Genomic DNA, 18,220 nt, shown 5'->3' on the forward strand with positions numbered 1-18,220 from the left:
TTATTCTCCAGTTATCATTTTTTATGGCCCATTATAGTGTTTTTACTGTTCTTAATTTCTATCATCTTTTCTTTTTCTTGATCAACTTTCTATCTCCCCTACAACATTGCGTTTGAATCTTAAAGATGAAAATATAGATTGTTTTTGTTGCACGCCACTAACACTGAGAAGGCGATTACGTTGCCTTTGACACGTAAAATTTCAGATGGTCAAATGCAATTTTTGAGACATTTTGGTTTAATATCGATATCAATATCAATGACGTTCTGATTTTAAGGGGATATACTGGAATTGCCGTAATTATTTGCAGGTATTGACACTGGAGGAATACGGTGCTGCTGCATCCGAGAACTGGAGTGAGCTTGAAGTTGATGTCAATGTTATCTCAGCAGATGAGAACATGAAGTTTAACGTGGATTGGCTAAAGTAGGAACACTCTCTCAACTTCTCATATAGACGCGTGTGGATTACTTTTCTTTTTAAGGAAAAGCGTTATTTAGAGTTGATTTTGACCACTTTTTATAATTTTAAGAACACTTGAAAAAATGAGAATCAGGAAGCCCAAAAGCATGGACTAGGAATTGACTAGTGAGTTCGGTGCTTATTCTTTGCAGCTACGATGGAATACTAGTGAGTTCTCTTAAAGCAGCGGGTGTCATATATTGGTTAGTGTATATAAACATATAATGCAGATTAAATTAATGATTAATCCCTTTTCATCTGTATCATGCACAATTGTAAAGATTAAAGATTAGACTTGTCCCAGTCTGATGCAGGAACCTTTTAAAAACATACCTCTTGTATGGACTATACACGAACAAATGCTAGCTGCTCGATTAAAACAGTACGCCTCAAAAAACCAGAGTAAAATGATCGATGACTGGAGAAAAGTCTTCAGCCGGGCCACTGTCGTTGTCTTCCCAAACTACATTTTACCGGTACAGATTTATTCACTTGTTAATGGAATGTTATGCATCGGTATACAGGTCTTTGATGAAGAAAACCATATAATGACACCTAAGACATACTGCTGTCCTAACTAGTATTGCTCTCCCTATGATTCAGATGGCTTATTCGATATGTGATCCTGGAAACTACTTGGTTATCCCGGGTTTTCCTCAAGAAGCTTGGAAAGCTGAGAAGCTAATGGTTTCATACAATGATTACGCACCTCTGCCAGTGGAGTCTGGGACAGATGATTTTGTTATAGCAGTTGTGGGATACCAGCTCTTATATAAAGGTATCTGGCTTGAACATGCCTTAGTTTTGCAGGCTTTATATCCTCTTCTTACAGGCTTTAGCAATTCGAGTTCTTCTCTTAAAATCGTCATCTTGGCTGGGGATCCCACTAGTAACTATGAGAAAGCTGTGGAGGTAAGAATATATGCTCTGCTTCGTTTTTTCATAAAAATAGCACAGCACACTCTCTTTTCTAGTGTTAAATAAGCAAGATCTACTTTTTAGAGACATAGTCTCTATGCGTGGGTTTACCTATAAATTAATATTGCAAGACGAAGGGAGAGCCGTTTTGCCCTTAGTCGCTAATGAAAATCTGTTGCCACAGACTATTGCGCAAAACTTGAATTATCCAAAGGAAACGGTGAAGTGTGTTTCTGTTGACGAAGACACGGACAATGTACTGAGGACCGCAGATATTGTTATATATGGATCCTTTCTTGAAGAACATACTTTTCCAGGCATTTTGCTGAAAGCCATGTTTTTAGGAAAACCTATAGTAGCCCCAGATCTACCAAGGATAAGGAAATATGTACGTATCTTCACAATTTTTCCTTCAAATCTCTTGCATTCATTTTCCATGTTATCTGCTTTACGTGTTCAGCAACAGGTCCAGATGTAGCTTTATTTCCCTACATCTTAATCAGCTATCACTGCACGAAATTTTAATGGAAATTCGTGCATTACAGCATTTTAAGGACCTTAAAAGTGGATTCTAACTGATTCTAAATAAACACTAGGTTTGGGACAGCGTGAATGGCTATCTTTTTCTCACGGAAGATATCAAGGGTCTGACAGAGATCATGTTTCAAATGCTCTCAAATGGAAACCTCTCACTTTTAGCTCTCAAAGCTGCATTGAATGGAAAACAGACTGCTAAACACATAATGGTTTCAGAAGGCATTCGAGGATATGCTTCACTCTTGGAAAACATTATCATTCTCCCATCAGAGGTTGCTGTTTCACGTGCTGTCGAAGACATTCCAACAGAAATACAAATTGAATGGATTTTTGACAGTTCTGAATCTACTGAATATACCGATCCTACAAATGAAATTACGAAGAGGTTTTTAGATGAGGTTGAGAAACAATTCAACAGCAAACATAAGGAGAATACACTGGTTTCAATTGCAGCAAATGATTCGGTTTTGCGAGTCATCTGGGAAGAGCAAAAGCAAAGCGACACAGATAAAATGATAAATAGCATACAAGAGGAAGAGGTGAATGGTTTTTGTATTGTCACTTTTAACAAGATTAATCATGAGTTAATATGGGATTTAAGTCCTACTTTGGCTTTGAAATGAAGTCTATTTAATTTAATTAACTAAACATGCAGTTAATGGAGAGAACTGATCTACTGGAAGGACTATGGGAAGAAGTATATAGAAATGTCAGAAGGTCAGATCAATCCTTGCACGAAAGAAATGGCGAAGAACTTGAAAGGACAGGTCAGCCACTGTGTATTTACGAACCTTACTTTGGAGAAGGAGCCTGGCGCTTTTTGCACCGTACTTCGCTCTATAGAGGTCTTCGACTAGTAAGTAATCTGCTTCATCTGCTGAACCCTACATTTTCCGCAAGTTCTTTTGTTTCCTGGTTGTCTGGATTCAGGCTTATTATTTCCCAGATTTCTATTTCTTGTTACCATTCCTCTCTGTCCCTCCAAGCAATGTCTTTTGCACCACAATGACATAAAAAGACCCCTTGAAAACCGGAGTCCATATTAGAATGCTTCTGATGGCCTGATCAGATCCCACAGGATCCATCTGGCTTAAATCTTGGATCATCCTGACTTAAACGAATGTCATTTTGTAGCATCTGTGGCCAGTAAGCTATCTTTTGTTCTGTGTATCTGTCTTTGAATTTTAAACACAGCAAAGGTTTTATATTTGCCATTGAGTTTTAAGGCTATAAGGCTATTTATCTGATGTGAATGCATTAACTGGTGTTTGTAGTCGACAAAAGGTAAAAGACCTGGAGCTGATGATGTTGATGCACCTACTCGCCTTCCACTGTTAAACGACTCATACTATCGAGATGTCATGGGAGATTTTGGTGCCTTCTTAGCTATTGCAAATAGGACTGACCGAATACATAAAAATGCTTGGATAGGATTTCAATCTTGGAGAGTCACAGCAAGAAAGGTAACTATTGTCATTCATTGCTCATTGCTAAAACCTGTCCTCATTTCACATGCTATCCCTGTCCACTACCAGGTCAGCCTTTGCAACGTTCAGAGCCATATGGTAATCAAAGAAATGCATATTCATAGTCCCACGCAAGAACATCACAAAATATAGAAAACTAATCTAACCTAACTGAAAAGTAGAATTTGCATACCGTTGTAATTTGGCTTCATTCCGTGCCATTTTGACCGTTGACATGTATCATACGGTCATACCTTGAAATTTGCAATATGATGCATTACTCTAGTAAAATATATGATTTTCCCTCAAGTTATGCTGACCACTTTTAACAGGAATCATTGAGTAAGGCAGCTGAAAAATCACTGGTGGAAGATATCGAAGCACAAAGACATGGGGACACACTGTACTTCTGGGCTCGTATAGATAAGGATCCAAGATCCTCAATGATACAGGATTTCTGGACTTTCTGTGATGTTTTAAATGCTGGGAATTGCCGGTACGAGTTATTATATTAATCTTGATCGAATCAATCACGAACTAAGTGCTCTTACTTGTCAATCTAACTTGGTCATTTCAGTCAGTTGGCTATTATAGCTGGTTGACAAGGCCATGAATCCGATGTATGAAAGGAAATAACCAATTTGCCATATAATCTTAAAAAATTCCTAATTTAGAATCACACACATTCCACAAGGTTTTGAAACCTATTCAAAATTTGTTTCTCGGGATTTATCTTAACCCTGAATTATTTTGTCTGATTACACGAAGGATTGCTTTCTCGGAGGCTATGAAAATAATGTATGGCATAAAGCAGAACTTGGATATTCTCCCCCCTATGCCCTTGGAGAAAAGCACTTTTTCTGTCATGCACTGTTGGGTATTACCGACTAAGTCATTCATGGAGTTCGTTATGTTTTCAAGGTTTGAACTTCTATAAAGCCTAATGCCCGCCAAGATTATTTATTTGCCAGTATATTGTTAACACTGAACATATTTCCCTTTGTAGAATGTTCGTAGACGCACTTGATGCACTGTTCTACGACAATCATCAGAAGACTGGACGTTGTTATCTCAGTTTATCTAAGGTAACTCTTATCTCGATCCTCATTTATGAGTATATCCCGCATTATGCCATTTGAAACTTAATTTTTTTACTAGTTTTAGACTGTAAGTAGATTGTCGCAGCTAACTTCAATTTCAAAAGATACGTCAAATTCAAATTCTGGAGATTCTTTGTTTTTGCTATTCTCTCAACTATTAGGTTGTTCTGTAACATATGTCTACCGCATGACTAGCAGGGAAACCATTGCTACTCCCGTATTCTTGAATTACTGATAAACGTTTGGGCATATCATAGCGGTAGAAGAATGGTGTATGTAGACCCCAAGACGGGTTCAATGCAAGAACAACACATGCTAGAAAGTCGAAGAGGTCGAATGTGGATTGAGTGGTTCGAGTTAAGGACTCTTAAGAGCATGGATCAGGACTTGGCCGAGGAGTTTGATTATGAAAACCCGGAAAGACACTGGCTATGGCCGTCAACGGGTGAAGTGTTTTGGAAGGGTATACACGAAAAGGAAAAAAAATTGAGGTATAAAGAAAAAGAAAGGAGGCGGCAACGAATTAGAGAAAGAATACAGCGGCTGAAGCAACGACCCCGTCAGAAAGCCTTGGGAAAGTATGTTAATCCAGATGAGTCAAAAAACTCAACTAAATCTCAGTGACAACTACTTTGAATGGCATTAAATATGTACGCCGTAAATCCAGATGAGAAAGCTTTCAGTTTTGTTAGCAAGTTGGGTTCTTCTGTAAATGAACTACTGGTATGTTTAAGAACAAGTTACAAGACAGCTTGGTTATGTAGTGACCTCTAACAAGTAACAGCACATGCAAATTTCAGTATATTTTGTGTATAGTTTGATATGCAGACTATATTCTCTCCATGATTTTATCGTGTAATCGAGGTTGTTTCGAAAAGACAGTGGTTGCGAGTTTCGTGTGCTAAAATAAGCGCTAACTAATGAATGAGACAAATCATGTTATTACAAGAATGAGTGCGGAATAAAAGCACACATACAGAATCAGCAAACATACATGCTATCTTTTTGGGGGATTTCTTCGCTTTTCCCATCTTCAAAAAATCAATTCCAAGTGACGTAAAAAATGTTGCCCACATATTAATTTGTTTGGGCCAGCCCAATCACCTTTTGTTTTAGAGACGCAGTCCACTTTGATACTGTGTACACTCCAATTTTCGTACAAATTGCCCGATTGGCCCGACGAAGTCGCCGGTGATTGAACATAGACCGGAAACTGAATGAATCCGATGAATCCAATGGGTCGGGTTCCTTTCAATATGGGTCCTTCGCCTTCGCCTTTGCCTTGGGCTCCGCCTGTACCGATGCCTCCTCCCTTGCCGCCTGCGCTGCCTCCTTTTCCACCTCCGTCGGCTTCCTTCTGGACACACGCCAATGTCCGCAGCCGTCTCAAAGAAGTTCACGATTCCTTGAACCTCGCCAAAGCATTGTAAGAAAGCATCAACTTGATTTATGTTCTCTTCAATTTGAACCAACGATTTGGTATGCGTGATTAGAGATTTGTAGGCTTGAGTGTGCCTTTAAATGTGATGTTGTAGTAGTGATTTAAGCTTAAACACGTTTATTCCGGAAAAAAACGACATATTGCTCCCAGCTCGGTTTCAAATTTATAATTTCTTTCCAAGTTTGTAATTGTCTTTCAGCTGGAAATTGTTTCAGTGTGGTGATCTTAAATGAGCTTTGAGAAAAGGATTACAAAGTTGAAACTGTAGGTTGGGTACTTTTAGCTAGGTTCTTTTTGCGGCTTTGTAGCAGACACCTGGCAAGGTGCTAGTATAATTCAAAACATGTACTGCAGTAAATGTTCTAGATTCAATATGGTAAACGGCCTCGTGGTTAAAGCCCCTACTTTTGAATGGAAGTTCTTGAAACGGAAAAAGATACATACATAGAATAGTTTGGAATTTCAGTCCTTCAAATGGCACCAAGGGCCGTCAATATTTAATACCTCCTTGACATATTGCTGGTCTAGAAACGATTTTTAATTTTTATTTTCGTTTGGTTTTTTATTGCAATGCTTATTCGAACAGGAAAAAAGAGTTGGACATTATGATTTTGATGAAAGAGAAGGAAGGACTCGTCGAAGGTGAAGATAGAATGGATATCAACTTGTCAATTGATAGTTTTTCTAAATTTATGAAAGATAACCGGATTGGGGTTGAGTTCCAAGAATCAATGTCATTGAATGCTACAAATGCCATAATGTCAAAACTAAGATTTCAGCTGGAGCCATTCAGGGTTGCCACAGACAAGAACAGTCCATGGGAAGAAAAATCTTCTGTTGAAAGGTTTGCCAATAACATAATGAAGTACAAGAGAAATAAACTTTGGCGGAAAAGGAAGAGAAGGAAAATTTCCGAGCACATAGCCAAGGTAGCATAATGTAATAGACTTTTTCTGTCATTTTTTAGTCTTTATTCTTTCAGTATGTAATTTAGTTCATGATTTGTCTTTAAAACTTTCATGGTATCAGGAGAGAGAGAAATTCGATCAAATAGATAAAAAAGCTGATGAATGGAGGGCCAGGGAGATTGCCAAAGATATAGCACAGCGCAAGGTACTGACTTGCATAATATTTACTTCTTAATTATGTTATTTACAGTGTGTTTGAATTTTCAATGCCCCTTATTGTCCCTTTGACTAAGTAAAGACGTCATATTATTTTGCAGGTAGAAAAGATGAAGGAAATAGCCAAGCTTAAGGCGAAAGAGGAGAAAAAGAGGCTGGAGTCTGAGGTGAGGGTGCTTAGGATACATTTTTACTTTATTTTAGTAGGTTAATCTAATCTGAATCATTTAAAAACATTGATTGCCTCTCGACAGATATGTTCCGTGTGTGACAGATGTTTTTCTAACTTTATGCTCTTTCTTAAACTGTCTTGTCCATCTCCATGATAAATGTAAAAAGTGATATTTTCATAATCAGAACTTAAATATTATCACCGACATTTTTCTTGTGGAAATATAGGGGATTGCTCACTTTTAAAATTTTTTTGCCATTAGTTTGAATTGTGTTCATCACCCTTCATACATGTTATAGTTTCTCATCTGACGCATGGATAGAAACATAACAAACAGGCAGAAAGTTCTAACCTATTATTCATTCTCGCTGTAGTTCATTTTAGGAGAACCATAACTTGCATACTGCTTTAATGATTTGGAGTTACAATATGAGCATGTTGCCTTAAGTTTATTGTTTACTTTTGACTGTCCTCATCATGATCCATCCATCAAATACATCCAAGGTCCCATATACTTCAAAACAACTAGGTGGTTGTTACCACTTGCAAATTCATCTTTTTTCCTGTTTACATCCTTTTTCCTATGCTAAATGTCCTGATAATTGAGTCACATACCGTTATTTGCTGTCATTGCTTTGAGGATGCTCGTTTGCTCCATACCGGTAAACTGTTGTTTATGCTGCTCTGACTGAATATTTTATTCCTGCTTTTTGCCTATTTCCCTTAAGCTCGTTAACCAAATTAATTAACCATACTATAATCTAATTTCAGCTTGAGATGGTGTTGATTGTTGAAAAGCTACAGGAACTACGTTCTATCAGAATACAGAAATTGAAAAAACAAGGTAAATTACATCAACAACCTAGTTCCTAGATAAAGCCTATGTGAGCTCTGCAATACCGAGTACTTACCGACTTCTTGTTGACTAAAAGGCTCTGTTTTACTAGTTTGAGCTGAGTCATGTCGAGATCTTAGCATCATAGAAAACAGAGGAGAGAGCCTATTTGATCAAATGATATTATCATACAGGTCATTTTCTTCCCGAAGAGGATGACAAGTTTCTTGAACGAGTGAAAGCTGAGGTTGAGGAAGAGGAGCGTCAAGCAATAGCTGCAGCTGACACAGATGCTGCTAAAGATGCCATAGCTACTGCTGAGGAATCAAGAAGACATATCCAGAGTCATGCACCAGACTCAGAAGAACATGAACACTGTCATACTGGAGGTAGGGAAAATAAAGACCAGAACAATGAGAGCACAGACAACTTAGTTCCAATGCCGGTTGCTAAAAAAGAATCAAGCCATGGATTCAAAGAACCTGGTTCTGGCAGTGCCTATGATTCGGTTGCTAATTTGCCGTTGGAATTTTACCATTACTATCATGGCAGCAATACTGATATGGGCACACTTATTGAGGTGATCTGCATTGTCTTTTTGAGTTCCTTTACTTTTTCTTGTACCTTTCCCCTCACATGGCTGGAGATTTGATGTAGCTGCAATGTCCTCTTTTACTTTAGGGCTTTCTTCCCTTTTCCTTTGTCGTGCAGAAGCTATATGTTTCTTGACAGGATACAAGTGAGTACTGAAGTACATGTATAACCGTGAGATTATTCATCTGTTGGGGGCTTTTCACTTGAAATGATTACATATTTTCTTTATTGCTTCGCAATAGCAAGTCAAAATATTACCTTTTTCATGATTTATGACAGGCTGACAGCTCCATGTATCGGCTGATCCCCTGCCATTTTATGGTTCTATGCAGGTAAGAAGAACATGGGATGCATATATAAGGCCTGGAGGAAGGTATTCACCCCTTAACCATGTTTGACTTTATTTTTGAATTCTCGTTTATGTGCGTCGTGACGGGATAAGAATTGGGAAACACTGGATCTAACCAAAAGCATCAATATTCACGAGATTAAAGAGCTCCACATTTCATTATCCTTTACACCGCTGAGTTTATCGCAGAATGTTAGTCAATGCTTGCATTATCGCTCATCATTCATTTTACTTGATATCTTCCACATTTCATTATCCTTTACACCACTGATTTATTCCTGTGTTACGCTTCCTTAATTGTACTTGACTTTATTGCAGCCGAATACCGGGGCATTGGGTTCAACCTCCCCCTCCAGCAGATGAGATATGGGCATCCTACCTGATGAAGAGACCAGATTCTTGAACGAGCCACGGATATCATAGCTTAATTCCGGAGAGTAGTAGATCACGAGGTTCAATTAACTGAATCTGGCAGAGACATGGGTGATTTTGCGAACAAGAAAGCTGCCAAATCATCTTGTATTTGTAATCAATTAGTACAGAAAGAACAGTCTTACTGGTTAATATAGAATAGTTCCATCCCATTTTTAAATTTTATGTCGTTCTCGAAATTTTGATTATAGAAAGGACGTTGACAAATATTTTGATGAAATCATTAAATATAAATTAGCAGCAAATTTAATGTTAAAAGCGGAATGAATCATGTATCACACGAACTGGTTACAAAACATACCGAGACATAATATGGTTTTGTTAGAAAATTTATATTTGTCAGAACGTTCCAAACAATGTTTTTGTTATAAAATTTCTTAATACTTTGTTATAAAATCATTATAATTTTTCTACAGAACATTTGTGCTGTAATGTGTACGCGAAAATCTACATTATAAAATGAGAGTGACACGTAAAAAAGAGTAACATCTTTAGTCGTATTACATAATATGCGGTATAAATTGTTTATTCTAAGAAAAAAGAAATGTATATCAATTCAAGTGCATGCAATTTATGTTATTTGACGTAGCCACAATATTGATATTGAAACGGATCTTTGCTTGATGACTATATTTATTTTCTCCATCGTCATATTGCTTGCATCACCTTTTGTGTTTGTATTAAAACGACTTTTTGTGTCTTATTTAGATTTTGTAGTAAAATTAAGGAAAAAACTTGTGTGAGACGGTTTCACGGATCGTATTTTGTGAGACAGATCTCTTATTTGGGTCATCCATTAAAAAGTATTACTTTTTATGATAATAATATTACTTTTTATCGTGAATATCGGTAGGGTTGATCCGTCTCACAGATAAAAATTTGTGAGATAATCTCACAAGAGACCTACTCTAGAATAGACCTACTCTAGAATTAATATGCATCGACTAATTTTTAATTTTTTTCAATAGTTAATTATTTTCAGTCGAAGTGTCTGACTAGATATCTATCATGTGAGTAATATTTTTTGGTGGAAAAAGGAATAAAATTGAAAGAAATACAACATTAATAAATATTTAAAGAGTGATATATTGTGAATTTAAAATCTATATAAATGAAAATTATCGAATAAATTAGATGAATTTGAAATACAAAAATCCATTAATTGAAATTTTAAAATGAGTGAGAACTCAACGCACATTTGAGTTGAGCTCTATTTGATTGAGTTTGATTATCAGTCAGACACGAACTTCAATTCCAATCAAACTTGAAATTTTCTTCTGCAATTTCATATTATCAGAAAAACATTACTCCAAAACATTAGTAACAGAAAGAGAAGTACATAAGAAAGAAAGAGAGCTTTTGAATATTCTATCTTCAAATTTATAATATCCATCAAAACTATATTTTATATATATATATAATTCCATTATCTCAAAAAGACATATCTAAAATTAATTATAAATTAACACAAGAAAAGGCTAAAAATAAATAATCGCCATAGAACCCAAATCTTTTTTACAATTTTAAAAACGGCCCACACCTATCCTAAAACATTGCAATCTACCCTATAATAATTAATCAATCACAAATTCACCCCTAATATGCTCTCCTCCTGCCATCGGAGTATTGAGAGAGCGGTACCACTTCCTGCAACGGCGTGGATAACGGCGTCGGCAACGGAGAGTTACGGCAAACGGGACACGACGCATTCAGCTTAAGCCAGGCATCCACACACATAACGTGAAAGTAGTGCCTACAATCTGGTAGCATCCTCAGCATTTCCGCTTCCCTATACTCACACAAACAGATCGAGCAGACGGTTTCGTTTCCCCCGTCTCCGTTTCTCTTCGAGAAGACGAACTTGGGGTATGAGTCGATGACCGCCTGATCGAGCCCGACGACCACGTTTTGTGAGTCGCTCTCGTCATCCTCGGCGACGAAGATTACCCGGGGGAGATAGACGCTGTTCTCAGTGGAGGGAGCGGGGTTTGTGGAAGACAGGGAGCGATTATGTCGGCGGCGTCGGCGTGCGGTTGCTGAACGGCAGCAGATATAGGATGCGAGAAGGATGGTGGAGAAGAGAACGAGGAAGCCGAAGGCAATTGCGATTGCGTAGCCAAGTCCTATGGAGTTGAGGTTCTGAGAGAAGGAGGATTTGACAGGAGGAGTGGTGGCGGACATTGGGAGAGGAGGAAAGTGGTGGTGGGGAAGAAAAGGGCCATCCGGAAGGAAGAAGAATTCAAGGGATAACAGGGGCAGAATGGGGCTATAACGGAGATAGTGGGTGAGGTGCTTTGTTGCAGCATTTAATACACAGCAACCTCCTCATTTATATACAACTTGGATTTTTATTAACGATTAAAATATTAAATATTTGTTTATTATTTAAATTTTAAATTATTTAAATTTTAAATATTATTATAAAAAAATTATCATTAATAAAAATAACAATTTTCATGTCGTTAAATTGAATTATTTATTTTGTTTAGATAAAACTGTTATTAATGAAAATATTTATGTTACATTTTTTTATTAAGATGATAATAATAATAATAACAAATTACAAAAATGGAAATACCAAAATTATAATTTGATATCCAAATTTTGTGGAGAACGTACTAAAATGTGCAGGAAACATCAGTCCAGTAAATGGTAGAGGAACATTGAACGAGAATTTGGAGTGTCGTTTTGGATTTCCTTGTGGATTTTGAAATTTGGAGTGGGAATTCAAATAGGTTTGGGCCATAAATGATATTATAACATCAATTTTGGTATTAATTTCCACAAACCAGTTATCGGATCAATATTAAATGTCAATTAAAACTAAGAGACGGATTAAAACAAAATTTGTAGAATATGAATGGACCAATAACCACAATAAATATTAACTATAATTTCATTATATCGACAAAGACATTCAAGCACCTAACTTTCACGTCAAACGAACATCCAAAAATACCTGTGTTAGACGGTCTCACGGGTCGTATTTTGTGAGACGGATTTCTTATTTGGGTCATATATAAAAAATATTATTTTTATGCTAAGAGTATTATTTTTTATTGTAAATATCGGTAGGGTTGACCCATCTCACAGATAAAGATTCGTGAGATCGTCCTACTCCAATTAATAGCTATAACTTAATTAAATTTATGTTTTGTATATTGATAGGATTTAATAATTATATGTAAAATTAGATAACAATTCACACATATTCGTTAATCTAATCAATTGATTATAATTTTTTAATGAAGTTTAATATGGCGTTTAATTGTTTATATGACTTTATTAAAACTTAATTTTAGATTTATAATGCAAGATTATTGAGATGTTATTTGTTGAAAGATTATGAAAGATTTACCTATGTAAGGAATTATTCATATCCACGTTAAAGAAGCCATGTTATCAAATGATCCTAAAATGAAGGTATTATCTTATACTCGCATCCAGTGGTCAAATTTTTTTTATCTTCACGTGAATTATGAATCTTATGTTAGCTAAATTGCTAATAGAAGTAAACTACTAAAAAAGACAAGACAAAGCAGTAAACTTGAAAGTATATATGAGTATTGTTTATCTAAGAATGAAATCAAACCGAGCTATGTAGCGACTACAATTTTCGTAAAACAAATTTGTCTAATCCGGTATGTTACTTTGAGGTTGAACCAAACGACTGTTTTCCGACGATACACAGGCAGACCTGTAGCGATATTTCACAAAACACCACACCGACGAACAAAATAGTACCTGAAACTTATCAGAGAAACAAAACCAAAGTATATGTTTATGGTGTTTGCGTAGGAAGCAAGCAAGAGACAGAAAAGCATGAGCGAGATGAGAGAGAAAGTAGATGTACTTCAATTAGTCGCTCTCGTATCCTTGCACAAAAGTCAAGCTTTTTCCGATTCAAATAAGATCTTTGATTTACACCTCTCACGCCGACGTCCACGAGAGAGCCTCTTGAACAATTATTCTTACATTTCTCTAAAGTGTAATACAATAAAAATTCTTATATACCACTTTATTTTTTCTATAGGAGACAAACACATCATTATGATATTTACATTCATACACATGAAAAGTCTATTAACACACAATCCAATATATTTATATACATATATATATATATATATATATGTAATCCAACACCTTATATATAAAAATAATTCCTAACATTACGTCGAACTAGTTTAATGTGTTCTATAATTTTGCAATTATATGTTGTGTAATTATTATATTTTTAAAATATGTGAATTGCCAATATTGGCTTTTGACAAGTAAAACATTATTTAAAGTAAAAATTGAGATGAAAAATTATTATATTATATTTTCTTATAAATAATAAGAAGTAAAATTCGGGAAAAACAACAAACCAAACAACATGAAAAGAAATACTAAAAAATGTTCCATAATCTTGTCGAAGAGATTCTACTGAAACTAAAAACTCAAAAGTTTTCCGAGTTGATTTTATATATAGATATTGTTTCGAGATATTTGTTTCAACTATACGCATACGAACTTTTTTCTCACTCAAATTTGAATAAAATTTTATGAGTTTTAATAATTTATTAATATTATATAATTATATATTAAATGTATACACATAACAATAATTAAAATAGAGTTTACAAATAAGCTCAAACATTTAAAAATCTTAATTTTTTTTTACTAATATTCAACTCAGATTCGTCCAACAAATCTAGAATCAATTCACGATGCACACCGAATGTAAAATCTCAGTAAACCCCCGGGACTTATTATTATTCATATATTTAACATACAACAAGTAAATCTTATGAAAAAGCTTTCAGTAGTATTTCGTCTATCCGACATAAGATTTGGCAAAGAAGCAAGTATTCAATCATGAAAATCACAGTTCCTCCGGCGGAAATCTTATTTAAAAAAGTCGGCGAAAGAGGGAAGCTTCATCTCTCCCTTCTGAGAAAGGGGAATGGTTATGTTTCCGACGACGGGAATATCCACGATGAGCTTGATTTCGAGCAAGTAGTCCACATCCCAATCTGCGCCGATGTCCTTTATCAAGCTCACTAGCACACTGTGTGGCACCTTTATGCCTACGTCTAGCATCGTATCGTCGTTCCCTTTCAAAGATCCTGGATCCGGAACTTCACCCGAAGCTATTATCCTACATGTATCACATCCAGATTCTAGTTAAATCAATTCATTAGATTTTGTTTTACTTATTTTGGTCGGTAATGTTAATTACTTGTGAATTCATCAAATCGATTCGATTAGTCGAATGATCGTAGCAGTCAAATGGTCAACAAATGATTCGAGTGAAATCTAAAATCAATTCGAGCTATGTTCTGATTGAGCGAAATTATACGAAAGAAGAAAAAACCTGTCGACGCTTTTGAGTGAGTACTTGATGTCGCAGATGGGAACGGAGACGCCGTAAGGATTCTTGACGCAGACCTTCGCCAAATAAGTGATTCCCTGACTGCCCACGTCCTTCAGATCGACGTCCGTTATCGAAGCTTCAGGCTTCTTAACGTCAGCCACTTTGTCTGCTACAAAATTCTTAGCCTTGTCCACCAAATTCATTTTCAATTTTTATTGTTATAGAAACTGTGAATGTGGGGTTTATGAATTTATAGTGAAGGGAGAAAAAAGGACACGTGTTGGATTCTGGGAACCTGGTCCATGTAGCGACATTTGTGTAAAATTGTGGGGACAGAAAAGCGAGGAATTCGGTGATGCAAACGCGTGTTAAGGGGTCACCAAGCATTGTCATTTAGGCAAAGAAATAAATATCAATTACCACAACATAGGTGGAGCTAGTTAATTTTTTAATTTTTTTTTTTAAATTTTTTGAAGTAAAAAAAATCGATTCCTTTAGCGTCTGCATTTGCTTCATACGAATAGACTATACGGATTTTAATTGTTTGTTCGAAATTAAGGATAAGCACAAATTCTAATCCATCAATCATATATATCTTAGCCAAATAATTGGACCAACTCGACGTGTGGATGAACAGGATTTCGCTTTCATCTTGAAAATATGGTCTACAAGATAAGAAATATGCGTGTAATCAGTGGCAAAGCAGAAATATGACTCTGTTCGGACTGAAATTTTAAACTCTAAAATCTTTTAATATTTTAAATTGATTTACCCGGATTAATATCATATTATTTCAAAACTATACAAAATTTACATATATATATTTTTTTAAAAAAATTGGACCATTCGGACTAAAGCCCAGTTAAAAGAGCATGTGCCCCGCCCCCTGCGTGTAATGCTTAGTTTGAAGGGAAGAGGCTAAGGGCAGACTAGGGGTAATCCCGATATATATTTTTTCTATTGATTAAACCCATATAATTTTTTGGCGTTCCAACGAGAGATATTTCTACGGGACCATTGACAAATTTTTGCATTAATGTTGAGACGCTATGAATTGTGATATGTATTTTCACTTTCACGTACATTCTTGTGATTTTTGTCACATATCAGTGTTATAACACATATATTATATACATGAGTCACGTATGAAAAAATATTATTTTTTATTATAAATATGGAGATAATCGACATGTCTCACAAATAAAATTGTCTGATACGGTTTCACGAGAGACTTCCTATTTTAGCTCAATTTTTTAGTAAATTCCTGTGAATTAAAAGATGGAGATTGTGATACCGGAGGTTCGGCACTGAAAATAAATAGGCGGCCGGTGATGTTGGGATATATCCATCGGCTGATATGTGGTTTTAGATTTTAGATTCATTTTGGATAAATGAGAGAACCACATTAGCTACAAATATGCATTTTGATTTTTTGAATAATTTTTCAATTGTGATTTGAGATTGTATTTTTGCATCTCTTAAACATTTGACGAAGAATTAATTGAAAATTTGGCCTCAAACCTGGATATCTATTTTGCGTAGTTGCATTTGTTCAATTTTGTTTTATTTTCTCAATATAGATGATGAAAATCTCTCTCTCTTTTTTTTTTGTTGCATGTTAATCATGTTGCACACAGTGGTCCATCTGGGCCGGAAACAATTTTTTCATGTTTATTTTAAAATTAGAACTATGTCCTACAAATATAGAGTATGACTAATCATCATATTATAGGATATATTTTAGTAATTTATTAATTATTATAACATTTCAAAATTAATTTCTTGAAAAATACTTGGATAAAATAAATCACTAGCATCAGGAATAATTTTAAACTTAGAGTTAGTGGAATAATACTTCATTTGGTTGGAGAATTGAACGGAAAACAAATGTTTTTTTATTTAAAAAAACAATGATTTTATTAAAAATTATATTGTTTGGTTACAAATATATATGTTATAAAAAAGGCATTTTAAATGCTTTTTTAGATGTTAGAAATTCCGACTTTTGGGTTTCGATTCTATTTAGTTATCAAAATGAAAAAAAAAAATTCAGGGTATATATATATATATATATATATAACAAAAAAAATAATATATATAACAAAAAAAATAAAAAACTCATAGATTTTATTTCACGATCTCTAATAATTAAACGTGAAAAAAATAAGTTTAATTTAGACGTAGTCTAACCCTTGGAAGTCTTCTAATGTGAATCTATATATAGAAACACAACCAGATGGAGTCAAATATAGATTTGAAAGAAGGAAATTTAATTATGTGAATCTAAAATTTACAATTATTTTAAATTATAAAGCATCAAAAATATTTTCATTCAACTATAACATAACACATTAAATCCACAATATATATGTTGGTGACCCAAATTGTATCCAAATTAAGACTAATGTGGACATGGTTTTTTTAGCAAAGAAAGCTTAGTAATTTCCACACCGAACCCATCAACGACTTGAGCTTCAAGCCATGTTTTAAATGTTAACCTAAATCCTTTCCTCATAGAATTTGTTCTACGTGCGTAGATAAAGTTTACATCTCTTGCATTTTCATGTGAAAATACCTTGTTTGACTTGTTGTAAATTTCAAACGTGTTGAGTTCCGACTACACATTAATTTTGTACAAGTTTGAAATATAACACCACGAAATCTCCTACGCCTTCCTCTCTATTCTGATTTGATTGTTGACGCCAAAATTCTAACTCATGCGGACAAATTGCACACGTTATGAGAAAAATAATTAGGCGTTTGACATATATGTATCACAAATTAAGTATGATGGACGTTGTTGATTGAAATGATTTTAATTTCACATTTTATAAACTTGATGTTGGATACAGTCAGTGATGACTATCTGATTATCTGTATCCTACGTTGAGGATTTATGATTCTTGCACCGTTATATGTTAGATTGTCCATAATTGGACCACCCGTTCTTTCCATAGTTGGATCGTTTGTAGATTTCATTCTCTATATATATATATATATATTTTTTTTTTTGCATGAGGGAGTGTGTTAGTTGTCTCTCATCGATTGGATAAAATATTTGAGAGTTGCATAAATGGGCTTGGACAATCCCCCTCTTGAGCTAGTTTTTGGGGTTGAATTATGTCCAAATTCTAATCTTAACAGAAATCATTTTAAACATTATTGAAAGTCGTAAGATAAACAAAAAATATATGATTCGCAGGTAAAGTAATACTATGGAAACTGTGGTATTAAATTTAATAATTACTGCACTTTTAAATGTAAATGCTTGTTAATCGATCGTAATTATATTTCCCCACCATAATTAAGCTAATTATTTTATTTCACAAAATAGACAAGAAACTAACTAACTGCATTATTAATGGTTGATTAATTCTTCCTACACGCTAAATATTATGTCGTAGATTTACAGCTAAATCCCATAATTATCA

The 18,220-nt window shown here is 34.9% G+C and overlaps 4 protein-coding genes across 5 annotated transcripts; 2 read left to right on the plus strand and 2 right to left on the minus strand.

Annotated features, from left to right (window-relative positions):
* Positions 1-604: 604 nt before the first annotated feature.
* Positions 605-5,264, plus strand: LOC142527203 (uncharacterized). Its single transcript, XM_075631939.1, has 11 exons — positions 605-665; positions 767-938; positions 1,066-1,374; positions 1,565-1,768; positions 1,977-2,456; positions 2,573-2,773; positions 3,192-3,380; positions 3,716-3,879; positions 4,152-4,304; positions 4,390-4,468; positions 4,682-5,264. Exons 2-11 carry the CDS (start codon positions 771-773, stop codon positions 5,105-5,107), a joined length of 2,373 nt encoding a protein of 790 aa, XP_075488054.1. The 5' UTR covers positions 605-665; positions 767-770; the 3' UTR covers positions 5,108-5,264.
* Positions 5,265-5,493: 229 nt separating this feature from the next.
* Positions 5,494-9,689, plus strand: LOC142526948 (U11/U12 small nuclear ribonucleoprotein 59 kDa protein-like). Of its 2 annotated transcripts, XM_075631639.1 has the most exons (8): positions 5,498-5,909; positions 6,511-6,853; positions 6,954-7,037; positions 7,150-7,215; positions 7,992-8,064; positions 8,250-8,635; positions 8,982-9,022; positions 9,317-9,689. In XM_075631639.1, the coding sequence occupies exons 1-8, from the start codon at positions 5,701-5,703 to the stop codon at positions 9,399-9,401; spliced, it is 1,287 nt and encodes a 428-aa protein (XP_075487754.1). In that variant the 5' UTR covers positions 5,498-5,700; the 3' UTR covers positions 9,402-9,689. The 2 variants fall into 2 exon arrangements, with proteins under 2 accessions (XP_075487755.1, XP_075487754.1); XM_075631640.1 differs by lacking the exons at positions 8,982-9,022; positions 9,317-9,689 and adding an exon at positions 8,737-8,960 and having other exon boundaries at positions 5,494-5,909.
* A 1,160-nt stretch (positions 9,690-10,849) lies between these two features.
* LOC142526831 (RING-H2 finger protein ATL67-like) lies at positions 10,850-11,739 on the minus strand. The gene has a single exon (XM_075631448.1). It carries the CDS (start codon positions 11,609-11,611, stop codon positions 11,027-11,029), a length of 585 nt encoding a protein of 194 aa, XP_075487563.1. The 5' UTR covers positions 11,612-11,739; the 3' UTR covers positions 10,850-11,026.
* Positions 11,740-14,156: 2,417 nt separating this feature from the next.
* On the minus strand, positions 14,157-15,037 carry LOC142526949 (desiccation-related protein PCC27-45-like). The gene is made up of 2 exons (XM_075631641.1): positions 14,790-15,037; positions 14,157-14,573 (listed from the first exon to the last, which is right to left on the minus strand). The coding sequence occupies exons 1-2, from the start codon at positions 14,990-14,992 to the stop codon at positions 14,321-14,323; spliced, it is 456 nt and encodes a 151-aa protein (XP_075487756.1). The 5' UTR covers positions 14,993-15,037; the 3' UTR covers positions 14,157-14,320.
* Positions 15,038-18,220: the final 3,183 nt, after the last annotated feature.

Source organism: Primulina tabacum, chromosome 15 (assembly GCF_025594145.1).
Source record: "Primulina tabacum isolate GXHZ01 chromosome 15, ASM2559414v2, whole genome shotgun sequence".
NCBI classification, from domain to species: domain Eukaryota; kingdom Viridiplantae; phylum Streptophyta; class Magnoliopsida; order Lamiales; family Gesneriaceae; genus Primulina; species Primulina tabacum.

Excerpts from the sequence above, each read along its gene's own strand:
- LOC142527203 (XM_075631939.1), top strand. The coding sequence starts at position 771 with ATGCAGGAACCTTTTAAAAACATACCTCTTGTATGGACTATACACGAA. Across the intron at positions 1,769-1,976 it reads TACCAAGGATAAGGAAATAT|GTTTGGGACAGCGTGAATGG; the intron begins GTACGTATCTTC and ends AATAAACACTAG. Across the intron at positions 4,469-4,681 it reads GTTATCTCAGTTTATCTAAG|GGAAACCATTGCTACTCCCG; the intron begins GTAACTCTTATC and ends CATGACTAGCAG.
- LOC142526948 (XM_075631639.1), top strand. The coding sequence starts at position 5,701 with ATGAATCCGATGAATCCAATGGGTCGGGTTCCTTTCAATATGGGTCCT. Across the intron at positions 7,038-7,149 it reads AAGATATAGCACAGCGCAAG|GTAGAAAAGATGAAGGAAAT; the intron begins GTACTGACTTGC and ends ATTATTTTGCAG. Across the intron at positions 9,023-9,316 it reads TATATAAGGCCTGGAGGAAG|CCGAATACCGGGGCATTGGG; the intron begins GTATTCACCCCT and ends ACTTTATTGCAG.
- LOC142526831 (XM_075631448.1), bottom strand. The coding sequence starts at position 11,611 with ATGTCCGCCACCACTCCTCCTGTCAAATCCTCCTTCTCTCAGAACCTC.
- LOC142526949 (XM_075631641.1), bottom strand. The coding sequence starts at position 14,992 with ATGAATTTGGTGGACAAGGCTAAGAATTTTGTAGCAGACAAAGTGGCT. Across the intron at positions 14,574-14,789 it reads TCACTCAAAAGCGTCGACAG|GATAATAGCTTCGGGTGAAG; the intron begins GTTTTTTCTTCT and ends TGATACATGTAG.